Raw genomic sequence first — 24,410 nt, forward strand, 5'->3', positions numbered from 1 at the left:
CTCCATCTCACGTCAAATCAAATGTGTTATAAAATAAAAAACTAGTTTGGGTAAATAATTTAGCTTTATGTGATTTTTTGTGTGTTATTATTTAGGATAAAGTGGACAAAATGTCGAAATCCACGATGAAATCAAAGTCTATGATGACAATAACAGGTTCAAAAAAGTCCCACGGGAGTAAAGAGGAGAGCAACTGGCATCGAAGATCCAGCTCCGATAAGCCATCTCCAATTGATTTTGACAAGTTCTTGCCGTGGATCTGTCTACAATTCGAAGTTTTGGTTGATGTTACTGTAATAAAACATGCTTTGGGTTTGTTATTTTATACGTACACGTAGGTATTTAAGCAATATCCATTACTGCTGTAGTTTCATTGGTCACAATATGACTAGCGGACTCTAGTCTCCAAAGCTTAGTCACTGAAAAAGAAACCGGATAAACGCTTAGATGAGAGGGAAGGGTAGTAATCCATGAGAACTATCATGGTCGGGTTCCCTACGTAACACTAGGTACTATGGTCTATGGTCCCCTGCCCTGGGACGACTACAACGTGTAACAAGTAATTTTTCATTTCTCATCATGCTCTCATTTCATCTCATCATGCATTCATTGACATTGTGATTGGATGTAAGTCGCCTAAAATTAGGTCTTACTCTACTAGAGCATAAAGTAAAATCGTCTATATATCTTTTTTACTCTAAACTTTTTGCACAAGAGCAAAAAAGCACCTATAGTCGATTTCCTCACAATTGACGCGAAAACAGAGTAATAGGTACCTACATTTTAACAGTAGGTACTTAGGTACTTGTAAAACGAAACACGCTTCGTCTAAAATTGCTTTTGCTTGTTATATAATCTACTATCTATTTTACTCCGTTTGTACCTATAGGTATAGGGTACAGATTATTATAATTCTTCCAGTATTTAGGGTTTGATTTCAATCAGAGTACATACTAAGTATATTGGTACTTCTACCTACTTAGGTAGCTTATTATTTTTTGTTTCAGAGAGATACAGCAGCAGTAGGCATAAATCAGGCTCCTTCACTACGAAAATAAAAACGTCATCACAGGGTTTTGTATCACGAGAGTCTGGCAAAAGTACAAAAAACGCAAAAAATAAATCAGCAACTTCCGACGATGAATTTGCTACTGACATGGAGAAGAGAATTCAGATCATGGCTTATTATGATCACTCTGGACATCTTGCTGAGATCGCTATAGTCAAAGCTCCGATTATGATCAGCGGTAAAATAATCAAATCTATCCACATCTGCCTCCCGTTCCAGCCTACGCTCACCAAGATTACCATTAGATGTGGTCTCAATTCAAAAATATTGCATGAATTAGCAATAATGCTTCCCCATTCAAATATAACTGAGATATGTCTTGACGGCTGCTATATACCCGAAGGCAATTACTTCATACTATTAGATTACATATCACATTTAAAGATTTTATCTCTAAAACAATGCAGGATAAATGAAATGGTTTGCATGGAAATTGCGAAACGAATTGATATTGGTGAAGCTGGTTCTTCGTTGTCTGTTTTGGACTTAGCTTCGAACCAGATCACTGATAGAGGTGTATGGTACATCGCAGAAGTACTCAGAAGGAACCGTTCTCTTGTATACTTGAATTTGTCGTCCAATGGAATTACTGATTGTGGACTGATGTACATTATGAATCATTTGAAGGAGTTCGAAATGAATCCGGCAGAAATTCGCGGAAGAATTAAGAGGCGCTATGAATTTATAAAAAAATCTGGGTTAAGCTTGAAGAAAAGTGAAGATAAAATAAATCAAGGTACTCAAGTACATTTCCGTAAACATCATGATAAACCAAAATCAGCCAAAAAGAAAAAGCACTCTGTCGTAGACTCGACTTCTGTTGCAGCAGTTGTGGCAGTTAAGGAAACGTTCACTGATGTGTTCGACGACGCTAATGTTGTTGTACGTAATGGTAACTTATATTGTATTGGTAATTTAACTTTGTGCTCCCTAAATCTGGCTTATAATGATCTGGATTATATTTCCATAAAGAGAATTCTCGATGTCTTGAGATATCAGAAAAATATCAACTCATTGACGAATCATACTGGTTTGATACGCTTGGAACTAGACGGGAATCTGATACCACATGCTTGTGATGAATTTAATGAGATTCATTGGCTTTTAAATCCACCGATATCGACTGTTGTACCGCAGCATTCACTTCACCATCCAACCCACCATTCAGCACGTTTGACAAGTCGATCGTCAACGGTAAAGAAAGAGATTCCACGCCACTAAATATCTTAACTAAAGGCGTTACAATTGCTGACAACTACAAAGTGACCGATAAGTTATTGATAATACATAATACAAGACTAAAACTACAAGACTTCTTACGTGGTGCGGTATTTTCTAAGTACCTTGGGAAAGGATTTTTCTATATAGAAACTAGATTTACAAATTCGCTATGAAAAAAATCTAAAAGCAGTCATCATCGTTAGGAGAATTATAGCCGGCTAAACACTTTTAATGCATATTTTTTGAAGCAGAAGTGTTATAGTAGCGTTTCAAATACGTATAGGTACTAAGAAACATTACGAAAGTTTTAAGTACCTACTTAAGGTACCTACCATTTAATTTTGTTGTACGTATAGCTTTTACGTTTGCAAGAGAGGGAGAGAGAGATCTCAAAAGCAAATGACGTTACCAAATAACAATTTTAATCGTGTTTTCATAGCGTAAAATTATGATTATGATTTTGATTTCAGGTAGATATTAAGTTACCTAAATATGTGGACAGTCTTCCAATGGCTGATTTAACCAAATAGCTGCGATACAATTATATATCTGTCACATGTTTAGTTTACCATTGTTTTATTAAGAATTAATTTGTTTTTTGTTAAGCTATAAATTAGTACTTACTTTATTTTAATATTTTAGGTTCATATAAAAATAAGTAGGTAAGTACCTTTTATAAGCACATTATGGCTTCACACTAATGTTGTAGATAATGATTTATATTTTGTTGTCATGTTACGTTTTACGGAATTTTATATTTCTTTGTTGTTATTACTCTTTTTGGTTCTTGAGGAATCCTTTTGCCCCGGGCCCACTGCTCCGTTGGGCTACGTAATTCTGCGTTGCGTTGACGTCAGACGAGGGAACAACGCAATTTTTTTTTAACACGACCACGATTGTATAGACGCACGTCAAGGACAAAAACAGTGCAAAACAACGTACCACGATGGAGCAATGAAGCCTGCCCTAAGTAGATAGTATAGTTGTTTAGTTTAAATATTGTTAAATGTTTAAATATTTTATATTTTATCTAATTAGATAACTGTATACTGTAGTTAGCGCGTAGCAGGGAGTACTTATTTAATTATATCAATAAATACATAAGTGAAACTATTCACGTAGGGTTACATAAAAGGTGTTTCAGTAGTTAGGTACTTTTGATTTATGTTCTACCCGTGGTCCAACCAGCTGTCCTCGTGGTGGGACCACGGGATTTATTGATATTTATCATTGTTGAGATTGAACTTATATTTAATTAAATGATTATTATACATATTTGTCTCTATTATTTGACATTTTATATAAAGCCGCGCGAAAAGGCTACCTTCATATACGAGTAGAAAAGAAAAAAACAGACACGAAAAGGTGACTATACTAGGTTTTTCTAACACAGGTTCCCGCGTGAGGTTCCCGTACTAGAATAAAACTATATCACTTGGATATCGTACGAGTTGACTTCGGGATAAGAATAGTTATCGGGCAAGCGGTTGACTTTAAAATCAGAGCAGAAACTTTCAATGTAAAAATCGGGGATCCCGGGCCTCGGGCTTCGGGCTTCGAAGAAAATTAAACAGGGAACACGAGAGAGAACAAGTTTGTGACGATATGTGTGTGAATGTATGTTTGTTACTCTTTCAAGCAAATTTCATTGGACGGATTGTTATGTGGTACACGAGTAGAATATAACCTGGAAGACCACCTTTTGTCCCAAAATTCCCACGAGAGCGAAGCCCCGGGACGAAGCTAGTAGACTATATATCTCGAATATCCAAGGGGAGCGGGCTTTAAAAAAGTTCAAGGCAGATCATAAAAAAGTTAACAAACATCTTTTTAACTGAAAGAATGACATTATAAAAAAAATATTTTTTGACGGATCATGATAATTTTTGTGTAGAGTTTTGTTAGGCTTTTTCTTACGGTTTTCTTAGTACATTTTACGAGTTTTATATAGTTAACATTTACAGAAACATTTTTGTGAATGTTTATTTTATAAATTATTATATTTTTGTAACTAAGTGTTATTGTAAAGCAAAAACGATGAAGACCACGGCTTCTATGAGGTCCCTTGCGTCCAGATCGAGGAAGTCTATTGTAACAGGTGTTTCTGTTAGGTACGGACGTGTCTACGAGAAGGTCCAAGAATTTGAAACGTGGTTCCCGACCATTTGCCGCAAGTACGGCTTACTGCAAACGGTATCAGTGAAAAAAGAATATGCGCGTGGTAAGAATATTCGATTAAGTATTAAGCTTTAATGATCTTATTGCCGTCAACATTGAAAACTAAAACGCTTCGTGACAAGACCAAGAAAACTATAAATGTGGGACAGACGAGTGTATCAGATAGGTAGTTTGTGAATTTGAGACAGCAACTGCATACCCATTAATATTGTCAAGAGAATCGTGTGTGTTTCTTTCCACGAACCTCAGCCACGAGAAATATTTCTAGAAGAGTTGACCTGAAGTCATTGAATGTTTCATGATGAAACTTAATTTTTTTAAATCACTAGTGCCATTATTTTAAAAATAGAACTAGCAATGGGTTAGCGTGGTGAATGTTGTGTTCTTCATTGAAATTTTACACATGGCATCTCATGTAGGTAATGTTATAGAATAAATCATAATAAAAATAAGGCGTAATATTTTTTTCAGATGACTATATCAAACATCTCCAAATGAAAGGAAAACCTAAGGAAGGTCGAAGTCGTTCTCAGTCTATAACCTCCAGAGTTACAAATGCTACTGTAATAGACGACAAAGAAACAGCCACTACAGGTTCCACAGAACGAACTAACATCTTGGAGGACGACACTATCCTTTTAACTGTAGTTTACGACAACTCTGAACGGTTTATTGAAATAGACCTTATTAAATTAGACGATGTACCCCGAGAACTTATAAAACTTATAGGATTTATTGCCAAATTTTACCATACATTAAAAAAAATTAAAGTACAATTTTGTACAATCAACGATTATACAGTTTACGAATTATCAAAATTAATCTGCCTATCGACCCTCTGTGAAGTTGATCTTGATGGTTCAGCACTCGCGACAGGCAATTACGGGATTTTGTTCGACAGCGGTCGTTTAAACAGTATCTCCTTAAGTAAATGCTGTATAAACGATGTGGTAGTTGAAGAAATAGCACGAAAGTTATGTTTCGGAGGTATAGCTGAGAGCAATCTTTATACTTTAAATCTATCGACAAACCGCATAACGGACGTCGGAGCAAAATATCTAAGCATAGCTCTGCGAACCAATAGAACTTTGCGGTATTTGAATCTAGCAGACAACCGCATCACAGACGAAGGGGCATGCAGCATATTGGACGTTTTTAAAGAATTTCAATTAACCAGTGAAGAAATTGTGCAAAAGAGTCAACGTTACATGACGTACGAAAGACAAAGGCTAGCAATTTATTACAAATATTTAGCAACTTATACCAATCGCAATGACGATGAAAACAGCAAAGATAGATCAAGCGATAGAAGGAAATCAATGGCAGCGCGTAGAAGTAGCAAATCACAAAAAAGTAGTCCCAAATCATTCACCTTGGAAGACTATAAAAATAAAGCAGAGTGCTTGGCGGGCGAAATGATGGGACCATTCCGCGACCCGTACCAATCTAATCTTTTAAGTGTCAGGGATAGCAAATATTATTGCATTGGAAACATGGCGCTGTGTTTTTTAAATTTGTCTTTCAATAATTTGGCTTACCCCAGTGTACAAAGGTTGCTCAACGTTTTGCAATACCAGAGAGACTCGAAGCGTTTAGGTCAGACTGGTTTAATTAGAGTCATTATAAGAGGCAATAATTTACCAATATCATGTGTAGAATATGCAAAAATTGATGATCTTTTGACTAAATGCATGATGTCCTTGGGAGGTAAAGCGTTTTCAGAAAGAAGAAAGAGTAGAGCCTCCAGGATTTCTGTCATGCCAGAAAAAATGTTATTGCTTCCACGTTAACTAAATACCAAGCAACATCTAGGCACCACCACAACATATATATAACATTGTCTTGCGAATTACCCTCAGTTCATTTTCGTGATAATAGTTTAATAAATAGTAGTACAAGAATTATTTTCATTTATTTATCAAAGTCGTGTATTTACATTTTGTTTTTAGAACACAAAATATTCTTAAGTTAGTAGAATATTCAATTTTCTATTAGGATTCAGATGTAAGTATATTACACAGGCACTGTTCCTAAAACACTCACTAGATTTGGTAACTTTAGTTACTATATAATTTTATCATTAAAATATAAAGGATTTTCATGAGAAAATAACTTACCAGTTACAAAAAAGTATCATAATTTATAGTAATTTTTTACACTACACAAGTTTTGTCTGCAACTGATGATAAAACTGAGTCGATATCCAAAGGATATCGACAAAAATCGATTTGAAAATATGGTAAAAAAAAAATTTAAGTTATTTTATTACAGCTAAATAGGCTTGTTCGAAACTATTATGTGAATATTGTATTACATAAAAATTATTTGATTTTATTTATTCCATGTACTAAGTAAGTATATTGTAAAAAAAATGTGAAGTGAATAAAAAAATACGCTGTGTATAAATTATGATACGTAGGTACCAGTAATACCTATTAGCTTCTCAACATAAATGTTTTATGACAATCTAAAGGGAACAGTTTATTAATACCTATAAAGCAAATATCTTTTGTAGTGGAACTTAAAAATAAAGTACCTATATCAATATTATTAGTCTGCAGCTGTTTGCCCAGCAGTAGGACATAGTATCTACAAGCTAACATGTATCAATTACAGTATAAAAATAATAAAATAAACAGCACCAACAATTTCATTTGTTAACATAATGCCCACACTGGCGTCTCAATTTTGGCAAATAACTTAGGTCTAGCTTATCATATAAGTCTTGAATACTGATCGTGATAGGGACAGGTCAATTTCAGTTTAATTTCTTGGTGGTAAGTACTCTCTGTTTGGTTGGGACACTGGGAATCCAGAATCATTTTGGGGCCCTGGTCTTCCTCCAGTGGGGAAGCTGGGGCCGTTCGGTTTTCCTGATGGATAACCTTGGCTGCTTCCTTGGTAATTAGCTGATTGAGGACCTGATCCAGGAAAGCCTTGGGTTGGTGATCCTGGGCCTTGTGGACCTGATCCTGGAAACGATTGACTTCCTGAACCGGGATAGGATGATGTAGGTCCTTGGCTTGAAGATCCAGGGTATGAAGACGACGGCCTTTGAGGGCTAGTACTGCTTGGATATGAACCAGATGGGCCTTGGGGTCCGGAGTTTCCTGGGTAAGAATTCGATGGACCCTGGGGTCCGGAGCTGCCTGGGTAAGAATTAGAAGGTCCTTGTGGACCTGAACTGCCGGGGTATGAGCTAGATGGTCCTTGAGGTCCTAAACTACCAGGATACGATCCTGATTGTCCTTGTGGGTTAGAACCAAATGGACTATTTCCTGATGGGCGCCCTCCTGGACCTTGTAATTGAGTTCCACTAGAATATGACGGACCCTGTGGTCCAGGGTACGAAGACCCTTGATTACCCTGCGCGTAGTCGTTAAATCCAGAATTTGCTCCTCCTTGTGATCCAGTAATCGAATAGTCATAGAGATTGGCGTTTAAGTCATATAGCCCAGGAGCTGAGTTGCAGTCGAATTGGTTCCACCAAACGCAAACGAAGACTTGCTGGGAGAAAATTGTTCCATTGGGACATAGGAAGTCATATGTTCTATTATTGGCGCAAACGTGGAATACCTGACAACGTGTTTCGACATCTGCATAATATCCGGGATAAGGCTGAGCATCGCATCTGAAGGACGTTTGAGGAATTTCAGTGAGGATTGGGTAGTCAATATCTGGTTGTCCGGGGATGGCAGAATAATCACCTCCTTCATAATTACCGGAATTGTCACTAAATCCGGAGGTACCGGGGCCAAAATCGGGGCCACCGGGTCCAAATCCTGGACCACTTGGTGAGCTTGGTCCGAATCCAGGTTGACCTTGGCCAGTTTGTCCCGGATAATTTAGGTTTTGGCCTTGACTTGGACTATTTTGCCCCTGGCTAGGATAATTTTGATTTTGTCCCTGTCCAGGAGCAGATGGGCCTTGTCCAGGATAATTTTGTCCTTGATTTGAGCCAGGATAATTCTGCCCTTGGTTCGAGCTAGGATAATTTGGTGCACCCTGTCCTTGGTAGTTCCCAGACGTAGGTCCACTTGGAGCAGTGCCTGGGAAAGATGATCCAGGGAATCCATTCTGAGGTCGTTGCCCTGCTGAAGGGTATCCTTGGTTTGTGGGGCCAGATGGCCCCGAAGGACCTGATGGGCCCGAGGGATATCCAGGGGTAGATCCAGGGTTATTAGCGGGACCCGTGGGGTATCCAGGGGTTGAATAGTCATTTTGTTGGCTGTTGTATGACGGGGTTGAGCTTGGGTATCCAGTGGATGGTCCAGAAGGTCCTGAAGGGAATCCAGGTTGCTTTGGCGACGTTCCAGGCCCGAATGGGGTGTTAGGTTTGCTGTAGTCGTATCCAGTTTGGGCAACTGCTATCGCCAGTAGCGCTGGAAAGAAAGAAATTGTAAATATTAATAAAAGTCGACGAATTAAATTATTTGTAAATATCATAAACCATTAATTTAATTAAATCTTTAACAGTAAATATTAGTAGCAATAGTCTTTGCTTTTTTTAAATATGCGACACCAGTGTGACTTTGCCATGTACCTAAATTAAATCAAAATAAACCTTTGAAAACTCTAGATCTCTGTATGCCATTTAGGCGTGATGAATGAACATAACAAACAGCAACATTACATAGGAATCTAGTTGGCAGAAACGAATAAAGTTAATAATTCTAAATGGATTTCGAATAAATCTTTAAAGCTTTTAACATTTTAAACGCCATTTTCGCACCAAATCAGTCTCGTTAATCTAAATCCATTTACGCGAATTAGGCCCAATTAGAGATGATTTATTTGTAAACGTTACGTTCGCAATTTGCGTACTATTTCCCCATTAGTGTTGGGAAACTAATGAATTGGGAATAATAATACAATAGAATTGTCAAAGATCCGTGATTTTGTAGCGCTTTCAAATGTTAAGTGCTTATAATATAACCATCACGGTTACGCACGACCTACAAGTATTTTTGTAGAATGACTGTTTGGCACGTTCCCCTCTTCCCCAGTCATCTTTACAAATTTGTATCCATAACTTGTATGTAACTATCTATATAAAAGATAAGTGAAATGCAATTCTCCTAAGAATGTGAAGTATCTCTCCAGTCACTCAAAACCCTAGAGGCTAGCTCCACTATAGCATACATTATGGAAGTGGCATCTTAATAAGCTGTTCAGACTAATAGCATGTTCTATTGATGGATAAAAATCTAAGATCTGAAATATCCGATGTGGAACTGGATCCGGAATCCTAGAGTCCAGGGCATCAGTTAGTCTTCATGTAAGATAGTAGATGTCACTTCTATTTTGTCTTATAACTACAAATTCTGTGTGGGAAACGTGCCGAGTCTGGGATAGGCTCTCACGCGATGTCATCTAGTCCATTGTGCCCGAGGGAGACGAGCTTGAAAATGGTAAATCACCTTTTTTCGCAAAAATTGCAGATGAAAATTCAGTTCCTACATGCATGTTGAAAGACAAGACAACAGAAAATTACTTAAATAACTTTTGTTTAGGTTTAGTGAAAATAAAACGCGCTATATGTACCTATCTACACAAGTTAGACGTCACACTCTTTCGGAATTTCCATTTAGGTACCAAAATATGTTTCCACAGTTCGTAAAATAGCTTAACTTAAGTAATTATTCTAATGTTAATTTTCTATTTTCGTTCAAGTAGTTTTAATTTATAATTATTTGAACAAGCATTAATTAACTATCTAAGAAACAAAATATTACACGACCAAATTCATGAGTTCTGATATAGATTAGATAATCACTACATAGTGTAAAACAAAGTATTTAGCTCTCTGCGTCTGTCTGTTTTTAAGTTTTCACTGTTGTTTGGAAAATTAATCCATAGGATTTACAGACTTCGTGCGAAATCGGGTCGGGCAGCTAGTAATCTATACTATTATTATAAAGAGATAAGCGTTTGTGAGTTTGTGTGTATGTTTGAGGAGTGTAATCTCCGAAAATACCGAAACGCTTTCAAAAATTCTTTCATCATTAGAAACGTACATTATCCAAGATTGCTAAAGGCTATATATATATATATATATATATCTCAAAATTCCCACGCGAGCGAAGCCCCGGGCAACATCTAGTTACCTATACAGAAGTTGACAAAGGTCCATCTTATGTTTTGCATTTCTTTACAATATATTATAATGTGACTAGTCAATAAGTATCTGCTAATTAATTAAATTTATCACAATAGCATGCAAATTTATTAGAGGGCATTGTTTTCCGAACAAAGAAAACGTTTTTGCTATTCGTTACAAGATATGTACTTCGATTGAACAAGAATAAATTGCAAGGAATTATTTGAATTAAGGTAATTTGGAGCATGTGATTGTAATTGTATTATAATCAGCCACTGTGGTCTTCATCTAACTACTATTATTGCGTGTGCTTGCCGCCCTAAAATAGGCTCCGTGTGGTACGAGATGACTAAGAAATAAACATAATATATAAGCAACGAACCATGGCAATCTAACCATTTATGGGGGATCTTTTTTGGTTGAGGTAAACTGTCAACCAGTGTGCAGGTTTACTCACGATGTTTTCCTTCACTGGTACTCGTAGGAAGTAATGGTTTTAATGGTTTAGACCATCTATATTACTACCACTATCAGTATTAGTTAGCTTTGTACACATGTGACACTAGAATTCGAGACTGGGACCTTTCGATCACAGGGCATATTTACCACTAGACCACTACGACTTTTTAAAGTACTTATTAGGAGATTATCTGGCGAAGCCACAGGCAAAAACTGTTGGACTGGATAATATACATGCAAATATCAACAAAACAGTTCCAACTCTCTAATCCTTTGAAAGGGTGGCAATTTTCCTTCGCAGCACATTCTAAAGATTTCCCGAAAGGCGTATTGATTACAAAATCGCCTTGGGTATACAAAACTGCGTGAATACCGCGATAACTTTGCCGGTCGATACCTGCTTTTGTATATCTATTGCGAAAGCAATAAAGACGATTTTGCAATGCGATAGATAGGTTGATGTGCATTATAAATTTGTCTATGGATAATGATAGCGTCGTGATGGGATGTAATTTAGTTTCGTGTGAATGACGATGGGGCTGGTGGTTAAAAGGTGCAATTGCATCAGATAGTATGATGTCTAATGGCTAGCACTGTTTTTACTAAGACATACTCGTATACCTGTATTTGCTTCTCTAATGCCCATCTTATAACCCATTAAAGTGTAAATTAATATGTTATCCATTAAAGTGTAAATTTTAGTTGTTAAATGGATTTCAGCACTAGGTTTATATATGAAGCTTATTGCAAGCAAGCATAACTTATGCTTGGAAAGATAAGTGATGTATTGAAATCATCACTCGTGTTTTCAGTCAGAAAAATAATATTCATCATTTTTATAATGACCCAAAATGTTCTCAAAAGAAAGTCATTTCATGTCTATTTAAATGCCTAAGATTATTAGTGACTCTTAAAAAATCTGAAATCAGTTGTCGGGACATTGAAAAGGAAGATAATGCATCCTATTTTTTTATGGTTGTCAGTGTAACCACGGTTCAGTTTTCTACCTGACAGGCAGTCGAGAGAGTTTTTATTTTAGTTTTAATTAATTTCAAAATTAGAAAATGCTCTATATTCAAACCTTACTATTACTAATACCAGCCAGTTCTCACCGCAAGGCGGCGCCCTCGTGTATACTCCTCACGAAATAGAACAATGCAACACGGAAGCAATCCAAAGAGACGAACTGATTTACACTTACAACGACAATCGCTTTTGGACTTTAAGTTTTAAATCATAAGATTGGTAATTGAGTGTGTATTCTGAAGATAGTTTTGAATATTTTCATCAGTTCACGGTAACGTGTGAATTGTCTTATTTATTGCCGGACGTGGGCTGTCCCACTTCTTTGAATATGAGATCTGTGGTTTATGCAAGGGTTCTAATTAGATGCCAGTCCTAGTTATCTGTTTTACAACTACTGTCAACTGTTAATTGTTGTTTATTGCGTAATTAACAAATGGTATTTGCTTCAGAAATGTGTGTGGTGTATTCCGTGTGGTTTATCTAAAATAAATTTATTGTAAATCAACTTAATTAATAGTACTGATTTTAATGATCTAACTCTCGTTTTGTCTCGTCGCTCGTTTAAATAGTCTACTCGGCTCATTAACCATAATTTACACATCAACCTTTACCAAAATAACCGAAGATATGTCACCTTTACTGCAGGTTACCCAGGTACATGTGCCGAATTCGCTTCGATTCATTTCTACCATTAGCTATAATCTAAAAAATCATCCAGTCTAGTATTACGATCTCCTTTTTAATAGTAAAAAAAAATATTTTAAAATATATGATGATAATACACACGCTGCCAATGAATCTACCTAATGCATGGCGAAAAATATCGAAATGGCGAAGACATTCATATTTTGACAGAGCAATTATTGGAAATGACTCATCAATGTTGATTCCAATGGTAAGTACCATCTATTAGGTTTAACCTGTAATTTAGCAGTAATTTTTCTAATCATCTTCATTGACCTTTACGAAATTTGTTTAATGATGTGAACGAAACCAATGATCGTTATGACATTTAAACTTTTGTCACAAAATGGACAGAATGGATTAGAATCACAACTAAGCATCGTAAAGCTTTTTTATTATTATCCATTATGTAAAATGCCAATATGAGTACATCATGAAGAAGGTTTCAGTCATACCTATAAAAAAACCTAAAACAAAGCCTTACCAGGTTTAACCTAGTAAGACTCTGTTTTGTGTAGATATGGCTGAAGCCTTCGTCTAATCACTTTATTCCATGGTTATACGGAGTGCCTACTAATACCCATTTCATTTTGTTTTGTTTTGCAATCTTAATATGTAATCACCTTAATTTATTAAAATTACAGATACTTATTTATTCCTGAAATAACTTTCAGATTTTCGCAAAATCCCTGCGTGATTTCAATATTTCCTACCCGATTAATTAAATATTACTTACGTTTACCCATATAAATAACACTCATATAAAATAATTTGACGCCTTTGCATAAAACTATATTGCAAACCATAAATTGTGGAATTATACAAAATATAAACTACAAGAAATTTACTGAAAGATTTTTATATAATCTGTGTATAAACTAAATAAGTAAATAGGTTATTTAAATTTTCTTAATTTTACATAATCCGTCCATAAATATCCATGCGCTATTTACATTATATATAATTAATTTTAAGCTCAAATATATACGTTATATACATACGTACATATAATTAATTAAATTAGTTACATCTATCAGTGGTGTTAGAATATTAAATATATATATATTAAATACATGTTTAAATACATGAATATTAAATACATGTTTTCTTAATAGGTATCATAAACACTGTACGACATTCAAGGAATATGTTATTTATATGGAAGACCAGATACATACTTTACTTATACTCATAGACATAGGGCAGCCATAAAGCTTTATAATCATACTAACGACTTCTAACGGAGTAATTTTTGACTCCTTTGTAAATGGTGCAAAAAGTCAGGAATCTCTTTCGTTCTTTCATTTATGTATGTACGAGGGGAGGTCAAAAAGTTCGCGAAATAAGGGAGAAGCGGGTTGATATCACACCAAACTATTTTTCTTTTTCAATATATTCTCCCTTAACTCTAATACATTTTTCAGATCTCTCAAATAACTTATTTATACCATCGAAAAAAAATTATTTATCTTTGGTGTCAAAATAGGCCGAAATTGCCGACTTCACTTCTTCATCGTCGCCAAATTTTTTTCCACGCAGCTCTTTTTTCATTTTTGGAAATAGATAATAGTCACTGGGTGCCAGGTCTGGACTGTAGGGTGGGTGGTTCAATTGTTCGAAGCCGCATCGGTGAATGGCAGCCGTCGCAACATGGCACGTGTGAACGGGTGCGTTGTCGTGCAGAATATTCCTTCCTTAATAGCTTCTTTTAATCTTTCCAGTAAAGAAGCGTAGTACTGTCCCGTTATAGTCACGCCACGTTCTATGTAATCGATCAATAAAATGCCTTCTGTATCCCAAAAGACAATCGCCATGATCTTGCCAGCCGATTGTGTCACTTTGTACTTCTTTGGAGGAGGTGTGCCTTTTTTATGCCACTGCATCAACTCTTGCTTCGACTCAGGTTCATAGTGGTGAATCCAGGTTTCATCACCAGTAACAATCCGGGCCATTATTTCTTCCTTTCTCTCTCCACAGAGCTCCAAAAACTGACGAGAATACTCGACACGATCACGTTTTTGAAGTGGCGTGAGCATTCTCGGAACCCATCTTGCACTGACCTTAGTCATGCCAAGATGATCATGTAGAATATTCAAAATACTGGTTTCGGATACTCCAATTATTGCTGCAAGCTGCTTCTTCTTCAACCGGGCATCTTCCAATACAAGTTTTTCTACTTTTTCGACGATTTCCGAAGTGGTGGCCTCAATTGGCCGTCCGGAGCGTGGATCATCTTCAATGGGCTCTCTTCCTTGTTTGAAAAGACCATGCCACTTGTAAACCATGGTTTTTTCAGGGGCAGAGTCCCCGTAAATAGCCAACAGCTCTTGAAAAATAATCTGAGCGGATTTTCTTTGCTTGGTAAGGAACTTAATAACGGCGCGGTGTTCAATTTTCTCCATACTGACTGATTTCTTCCCGATTCAGTTGTTTACAGGTCGATAACACAAAAGTTAATGACCCGATTACGTTCAAACTTGATATATATACTCTTAATGAGGTGTTCAACTAGTAACTGTAACCTGGACGAGTAAACCTACCCCCACCAACCCCTCTATTCCGCGAACTTATTGACCTCCCCTCGTATAAACCTTCGGGAATAAATTGACTCAATAACAGTAAAAACAGCATTGAAATGCGTGGTTTGAAAGACGAAAACTTGAAACAGACGCGGAGAACGACTCTGTTTTATTTTATACTATGTACTGATGTTTTGAATTCGAGTGATGTTTTGACGACCTCGGTGGCGCAGTGGTAAAGTTCTTGCCACTGAACCGAGAGGTCCCGGGTTCGATCCCCGGTCGGGTTATGATGGAAAATGATCTTTTTCTGATTGACCCGGGTCTGGATGTTTATCTATATATGTATATGTTATAAAATATAGTATCGTTGTGTTAGTATCCCATAACACAAGTCTCGAACTTACTTTGGGGCTAGCTCAATCTGTGTGTTTTGTCCTAATATATTTATTTATTTATTTATTTATTTGAACTCAATTATAATGTTCCTTTGATGAATGGAAGAGTGGGAAAGAAAGGCCTAAAAGAGAGATGGATGAATAATAGGTAAATAAGAAATTTCTAGGTACGGACAAATCACGCAGATTGAAGTCAATCAACGCCCCAAAGTTCGAAACTTGTGTTATGGGATGCTAACTCATCTACTTATACTATATTCTATAACATGTACATATATAAATAAACATCCATCCATGAATGTATCCGAGAAGATATTGAGGATCTTGGAAGTGTATGTAAGTACGAGTAGAGATAGGGGCATTGTGAAAAGAAAAAAATTTTCCGCCAACTTGACGATGCTCACAGACCCAGACCAGCATTTTTCTCTTTACTCAAATTATGTGCTACTTCTGCTATATATATATACTTCTGCTATATATATACTTCTGCTATATATCGAGATTATTATCTCTGTAAGTAACTGAATGGCCATCATAATGAAGTCTGCGCGCCCCCGCGCGCGCGTTTTTGTATCTATGTACGTAGAGGTACCCGGTAGATGAAGAGGGAATAAGATTTTTGTTGGATGGGTGTTGGAGATATATATATATATATATATATATATATATATAGACTTCAAAAAATGGTAGGAGATTCAATTCGTATATTTATATATATATACATATCTTACTTTGTGGCTTAATCTGGGTCATTTCTATACATATGTATTTGTTTATTAATAAATTTACATAGTAACTCAAAAGGAATAAAAACTGAATGAACAAAAACTTGAGCTACCAAATTAGACCAATGTACTTAATTCGGTAGGGATATTACATGCAATTTCAAGATGTCAGCTCAATTAACCTCTGGTCATGGAAACGAGGCAGAACAATGATCCATACATTGGACCTATTCAAAACGCCAATTTTCCATGGGCTCATTTAAAATAGGGACCAATAATGATGAGCTTAGTTCGTTTATAGACTCATATTAAACTTAAACAATAGATTTAGTGTGAATGTTTAAGGGTTTATAGGTTATAGTATCGACTTAAGAAACTGTACAAATGTAATAATACTCTGGCAAATTAAATAAATAAATGTTTCTCGCTCAAATAAGCGGGAAAGCTGGCATTTTATAATTAGTCCTTGGACCGTGCAAAATGGAGAAGAAAACGTAAGAAATCAGTCCCTGTGCTCCGATGTTTACTGGCTGATGAAGAAATCGAGAATGCCCTCAACTGCCTACTTAGTTTTACGAGTCTGATGTAACGGACATAAACCTGTAAAAAGCCAATTTAGACCGGGCCATAACCCATTGGTTATAACGTGCAATCGAAGCTGATCACCGTCTAACATGATTCACTCGGATATTAACTTGGATATACGATATTATAATGTGAATATTAGGTGCATATCTACTTTAAATAATGCAATTAGTTATTAGTGGTTTATTTAAAAAAATACATTGGTAATTTATATACTATAATTTATTCATATAATAAAACTGTAAGTGGGCATGTCTATACCATTATTTCTTTTATCTATGGTCTGAACATAGGAGATATTAAAGTAACTATGGGGGTGTTTATGAGACAAATATAAACCAAAACATTTTTCTTCTGTATGTTTGTTAGCTCATCACCCAAAAACTACAGGATAGATTTGGATGCAGTTTTCACAGTTGTATAGCGGGTGGTTTAACTTAAAATCTGGTATAGGTTTCGTCGCGGTGATGTAAAGTTATGAGTGGGCACACGAAATAAATGCAGGCGAAGCCGCGATCAAAAGCTAGTATTCAATAAACACAACACATACATGGTTGATAATATAAGTTCACTAGTGTGTATGCGATTACTAACTAAGCGGTAGATATTAATAAAAGTCATGTCAGATGCCTTTAGATGACGTAAATAAAATCTACAAAAGTGAACACACATGATTTTCACCGTGCCGTTTTAGCCATGAAAGCGGCACAGACAGACAAACCGCCTTTATATTATAAGTATGGAAATGTATACTTAAGTAGATAATTTTCTCAGTCATCAGATATTTACGCATCTTTAACTACAATCTTGCCAATTTAATATTTTAATTTAAGTAGGTAAATATAAACTTAACTTCTTGTTTTATTAATACAGGATATTACAGTTTTCAGATAAGTTGTTTACAATCCAAGTACGGGCACGAATTACATCAATAAAATAATTCTCTCCATCCTGTCATACAAATTAACTCATCTTTTCCTAATATATACATTTACTTAGTAAGTAGTAAAGTTAATTTTTACGCTGATCACGGGCTCGGCAGCGGCACAGCCCCGAATCCAACCGGTAAATGTGAAGATGACAGAGAGAAAGATCATAATAAATAATAAATAAATAAATATATTAGGACAAATCACACAGATTGAGCTAGCCCCAAAGTAAGTTCGAGACTTGTGTTATGGGATACTAACTCGACGATACTATATTTTATAACAGTCAAACACATATATAGATAAACATCCAAGACTCAGGCCAATCAGAAAAAGATCATTTTCCATCATGACCCGACCGGGGATCGAACCCGGGACCTCTCGATCCAGTGGCAAGAACTTTACCACTGCGCCACCGTGGTCGTCTATCATTATTTTACTCTGAACAAATACCGCTCAATGAATATTATAGCCCTCTCTCTCATTTAAGCGTGCTCTTGGTTACATTTATAGAACTTTAACTTCGCAAATTCGGCAGTGACTTTTCGACCGGCCCACCTGACGTCAATCCTTATTAATAATGCTGTTCCTCATACAATATCGAATGGTCATAATCTCACTTATTCGACATCGTTCACATACAACTGTATTTATTTATATATTTATGTACGTACACATACAAATTACAGAAAATAGTATACAACAAAGTACAAGGGTTTTATAAACTTTTTTTTTTTAAATAGACGTCTCTACCCGTGAAAGGATTCTTATAGCGCAATGGCGACGTCCGCATAAAAATTAATAATTTATTATACCTACCTAGGTATAATACCTATTTTGTTAACAAAATACCTATTTTGTTTGAGAAAATAATTATATGCTTAGTACCAATGTCCTAATAACATAACATATCATAATGTTCGTTGCTTAGCACATTATTAAGAAAGTGTTAAACACTCTTCAGATAACATGCGAAAGCAATTAGTTTCATATATGTTATTACGTATACACACGGGCGTGGTTACGAGCATCAATCAATAAAATATATTATTAAATATAACAAAATGTGAGTATTATTTATTGAGGATTGCCTCTTTGTTGTGTGGTAAAATACGAACACATCAAGGTCAAAAATCAAAGATTTAGTTAAATTACGTAAAAATTGGAATTGCAAATACCTATCAAATTGTGATTTATCATCGTCAGTAACAAGATTGAGTAGGTACTGAAATAATACTTAGTAAAACTTGTGAATGAGATACATTATACCCATGGTGAAGTAAGAAGCCTCATTTATATTATACTAGCGACCCGACACGGCTTCGCTCGGGTAAAAACATAATAAATTATACACATAAACCCTCCTCAGGAATCACACTATATATTGGTGAAAACCGCATGAAAATACGTGCAGTAGTTTTTGAGTTTATCGCGAATAGACAGACGCTATAGAGGACTGGTTGTCTTACCTTATATATTATGTAAGGATAAGGATACTCACCACATATCATATAAATTCACAGCAAGATTTAGGAATATATATTTATTTAACCAAACATAACCTACCATTATAGAACCAGTGAACAGGTTTCCTCACGATATTTTGCTTTACCGTAAGCAAGTGATAGTCTAACGAAGTCAGATTGGTATACGAACTCATGTGGCAAGCGTAATATTCGAACCTGGGACCTTCCGATAGTGCCTGTGATCGAAAAGTTCCCAGAATCGAATACTCTTCATTGCTTTTGTGGTATAGGATGGCAAACAAACAAATATGGATCTCTTGATGGTAAGTCATCGTTATCCAGAAATAACTGCAACACAGGACCGTTGCCGACCTTCTTCAAGAAGGCGTATGTGGTTTTTCTGCTACCTAATTCATCAAACTAAATTGTATCTGTTATCTTTGAACTTTTTGTGAGAGGTAATAAATAAATGTTAAAAACCTTGTATATTAACGTTGTGCATTTTTGACGTCTTACGAATTTTCGATCACAAAAAGACATCATTACTACATAAACTGCACAACGCCGCTCAAGAAGTTTTCACTTCAAAAAATATTATTAGTATACTCCTATAACCCAAACATCGACACGAATGTTGCGACACGCAAGTCAAATATTATTACAATGAAACAAAGTCCTCTCGCAGGCTTCTGTCTGTTTAAATGTGGTAAACTCATGAACTACCGGATTTTCATGCGGTTTTCCACAATGGACAGACTGATTTATGTGGAAGGTTTAAGCGCAAGCGAAGCCGCAGGATAGATTATACTGAATGATGCTGACAGTGTTTGTGTAACTAATTGAAAATCATATTTCGGATTATTCCGTATTCATCCGATTATATCTCATCCGCGATGTTCTTTTAAAGTCATCTAAAATCATCTGTCATTATACATTATATTACCTATAATAACTGAGATTGTAATAAAATACAATCTCAGTTATTGTATGTGATATAAATACGTTAAAAATTCAAATTAAAAATTATTTGCTTTTGACAATGAACATTTTCAGACTGACGGGTCTTGGATGTTTATTTATGTATGTCTGTATTATAAAATATGGTATCGTTGAGTTAGTATCACATTACACAAGTCTCGAACTTACTTTGTTGCTAACTAAATTTGTGTGATTTGTCTATATATATATATATTAATTTAAAGTTAATTATTATTAATAAAGCTTTTGCGCTTTGAACACATAACAGCACACATTTACGCATACAAGCATTAACTTAGTATTTCGATACACGATTCACTCTTGCTCATGCAAGAGACATCAACGCGCTTGTAATAAATTGTGTGTCAATTTATAGCACCATTGCTCCAAAATGGGTTTGCCATTCAGATGAGATGATTCTTTTGCACAAATCTGATAATAACCGCACGTTATTTCGAAAGTTTAACCTTTATTACATGTCATTGTACTTGATAACTCTAACAATGAGAGCGACCTTCTACGTGTGACAGTTTTATAATTACGCACCTGTTTTACATGCTTCTTGACTTAAAATATAACACTTAGATCGTGGCTCACCGTGTATCTAATAGCCTGTATGTATCATATCGTACAAATGACGTTAGAAATTGTGTTTCAGATGTGTTGGATAGGGCTAACTGGCAAATTATATCGGACACATTCATCTAGTAAATACTCGGTCAGATTGCAGTATGTTAAATTTATCAGAAATTGATGATACAGACCTTTTTACTGCCAAATATATAGCAACTCTCAAAGAATAATTAAATAATACCCAGTTACTATCTTAATCACGATAATGTTAAATTTTTTATCTTGTTCAAGATCGTTTAACACAAAAATAAAGCTGAAATCTAATGCTCAATCTCATATGTTTCAATGTGTAATTAAATTAATTCTATTTCTCATATAAATTTTAAGTTACACTTTAATTGTTTTGAAAAAAATCTTTATTGTGCTCAGCTGAACTCCGTTGTGATTGTGATTAGATAAACTAAACTATTTTGTTAAGATTCTATCATGGCTGGCGCTTAATTCGATCGATAGATAATAAATACTCAATAATTGTTAGAAAGTTTAATAGTATAGTTACCCACTTGTATGGATTATTTAACATCTGAACTAAGTGAAATTTGTGTAAAGTAACTATATATAATACGCGCCTAGAAAAAATAAAGGTGTGATTTAGATCAAATTAGACCTTTATTGTTATTAAATCGTCGTTGTACAAATAGAAGCTTTATCTCTCTTTACTTTTCTATGTTACGGAATAGACAAGATTTTCATTTAAACTTTCACCTCACATTATATTCGTTTGGCGGTGTATGGCGGTATAAGGTACACGCATACTAAATTTCATCAAAACCGGTCAAGCGGTTTAGCCGTGAAAGCGGAACAGATAGATAAATAGACTGACTTTTTCATTTATAGCTGTATCATGTAACATAAAAAAAAGACAGGAAACTTGTACTTACTGCAAAATGTTGACAAACGCAGCATGTTGTCGGTGCTGCCGATGGGTTCCTAAACTAAATCTGTAACAATTATTTATTTATTTTATTTATTTATATCAATCAATAAATTTCTGGTAAATCAATTCATTATCTGGTATGTGTGACTCAAGTCTCAAACTAATTATCGTAAAGGACACTAGGCTAATTTTCGTGGCGTGTCGGACGCGTCAGGCAGAATGCATCGTGACTGACGCGTCGCCTCGGGATGCGATCTAAACGCATTGTGAAACGAAACGGACTTTTCCTAGGTGGAAATGTACAGACGTACGGACAGACCTAGCATTTGTTTAATATGAGACATTATGTGTTGGAATGCTTAGGAACTAGGAAATAGCAAAATTTTACTAGACACAACTAGTGATATTCAAGAGACGAACTTCGGATGACCTGGATGCTTTCCCTCTCATCTGCGGACGTTATCCCGGTTTCTTCCTCAGCTCCAAAGCTTTGCAGGTTAGGATCCGCTATCTTACTTTTCCTTCGCAAGGTCTTTGACATCCTTGTATGACTATGATCTGACGACATGATCTGATCTGATGACATTGGCACGCGTATCATCCTTGACAATATTTTGATTCAAAATAAGTCATTTCGGAAAAAATGTCTCATCTACGTAAATTTTTCGACGGCACAAGAAATTTACAATATAAATAGCACAGCAGACAAACAGACATGCGGGCAGGAGGATCGAGTCGGGTTGCCTGCCTTACATAGTCCATGGACATCAGTAACCCAATAAGCATCACTAATGCGTTAACGACTTTTTAAGGAAGCGTTAGACTCTATTTACAACTCCAATCTCGAACCTATTTGGGATATAGCTATTTTATCCATTCATTCGTTGTTGTCATCACGACGTCACTCACCCAATTAGTTTGACGAGATAGCGAGTAGGAAATCGAGTAATTAGATCACTCCCATGATAAGGTGTGAAGACTGGGCCATTGTTCGAAACCAGTGATACCATTTATGATAATACTAACTTGGAGGAGTGGATTTCGTGCGCGAATCGCTAATGAGGCGATGAATGATTACCCACAAGCTGTAAATTGTATTCCTTAATATTTCAATCTTCAATGTCATTTATTTTAATAACAATATATGCCAGGTTTTATTGGATTATTATTATTAAAGAGCGTTCTTAATTTTCCATTGATTTTAACATTTAAAATTATTATTTATTTAGTAAGTTTTTTACATATAGTTACACATCCACACTTGTATACACGTGTATTAAAAAAATGATGTAATAAACACGTGTGGAGGGATAACCCTTACGAGGTAAATACCAAAAGTAGCAAAAAGTTTATTAGTGAAATTGGAATTCAGATTTTTATAGTAAATTTCAATAAGTATATAAGTTATGGACCGAGTGATTAATGGGACACTATCAAAAATGGCCGGACAACTTACATAATGTCCAAAAGGAGAGGGCAATTTATATGCTAACAATCAAATTGACAAGGCGTTATTATTATGCTCGTCATCTATTTTTTTATATCTATGAAATAAATGATAAATGCTGATTTCTCATGTCTATCGCTGCGACTACTATAACGTATAACGTTGTAAAAACGTCCGAAAACAATCGGCCACGTTCGCAAACCACAAGAAAACATGTATTGTCGTCGACATGCGCCCGCGCATTGAAAAACCACTTCTTTGGGACAATCTAATCTCTTTGTTTTGAGTTACGGAATTTTAAACATGTGAACTTCAGATCCTGCGATGACTTCCATTTTGCAATATTAAGTTAAATAACATCACTATTGTTAAATCATATATTATTATTTCGTAGGATTCTGGATAATTACAATATTTTGGTCATATTGTATTAAGGTTTTTCAATTTTGTGGATTAAAAAAAAATTTAAAAATTAAGTCGTTGTACTTTGAGTCGCTACTGATTTAAATAAATTTCTAAATTTAAACTTTATTGTATATTTTCTATTCATTACTTAATTTATTTTTGCATATAATAGCAATAAGGACGTGATTCCCAAAAGTTCATTTAAATTTTAAGCATAAGAAAAAATTAAGCATATTAAAAATATAAATAAATATCTTTAGCATAAAATCTCATTTTCGTGAATAAAGCTCCCGCCCCAGGCCACGAAGGGCGGGCGGAAAATTCTTACTATATTAAAGAACTTTTAAGTGATTAGAATTGAAGTTCATATACTTCGTTTGAGTGTTTAATACAAGCGTATATTGTTAGATTTTAATTCTAACATACATAATCTTGAAAATCCAAAAATCACTGTAAACCCTCCAAATTCGCACGTTTTCTACCATTCATCCAAAATCAAATCGCACACAATCACTCACACTTTCAAAATCAAAAATGGTCCTATTATATCTTCTTATCGAATCGTAATGCTTATTCAAATCGTATTCGGCCAGTATGTGCCAGTTAATCGTATTTGAATTTTGAATTTCGAACTCACCGTGTGCGTACGAAGCGCTAGCGCGTATCGCGAACTGCGGCCTTTACCCATGCGCAGCCTTATAAGACCGTTGC

The 24,410-nt window shown here is 35.4% G+C and overlaps 3 protein-coding genes across 3 annotated transcripts; 2 read left to right on the forward strand and 1 right to left on the reverse strand.

The window, feature by feature from the left end:
- The first annotated feature begins 22 nt into the window (after nt 1-22).
- Nucleotides 23-2,420, forward strand: LOC128678174 (uncharacterized). Its single transcript, XM_053759529.2, has 2 exons — nt 23-312; nt 1,008-2,420. Exons 1-2 carry the CDS (start codon nt 111-113, stop codon nt 2,288-2,290), a joined length of 1,485 nt encoding a protein of 494 aa, XP_053615504.1. The 5' UTR covers nt 23-110; the 3' UTR covers nt 2,291-2,420.
- Nucleotides 2,421-4,163: 1,743 nt separating this feature from the next.
- LOC128678264 (leucine-rich repeat-containing protein 71-like) lies at nt 4,164-6,369 on the forward strand. The gene is made up of 2 exons (XM_053759696.2): nt 4,164-4,511; nt 4,940-6,369. The coding sequence occupies exons 1-2, from the start codon at nt 4,328-4,330 to the stop codon at nt 6,256-6,258; spliced, it is 1,503 nt and encodes a 500-aa protein (XP_053615671.1). The 5' UTR covers nt 4,164-4,327; the 3' UTR covers nt 6,259-6,369.
- On the reverse strand, nt 6,362-24,410 carry LOC128678263 (collagen alpha-1(I) chain-like). Its single transcript, XM_053759695.1, has 3 exons — nt 24,337-24,410; nt 21,852-21,911; nt 6,362-8,850 (listed from the first exon to the last, which is right to left on the reverse strand). The coding sequence occupies exons 2-3, from the start codon at nt 21,874-21,876 to the stop codon at nt 7,232-7,234; spliced, it is 1,644 nt and encodes a 547-aa protein (XP_053615670.1). The 5' UTR covers nt 21,877-21,911; nt 24,337-24,410; the 3' UTR covers nt 6,362-7,231.

This window comes from Plodia interpunctella, chromosome 19, assembly GCF_027563975.2.
Source record: "Plodia interpunctella isolate USDA-ARS_2022_Savannah chromosome 19, ilPloInte3.2, whole genome shotgun sequence".
NCBI lineage: Eukaryota > Metazoa > Arthropoda > Insecta > Lepidoptera > Pyralidae > Plodia > Plodia interpunctella.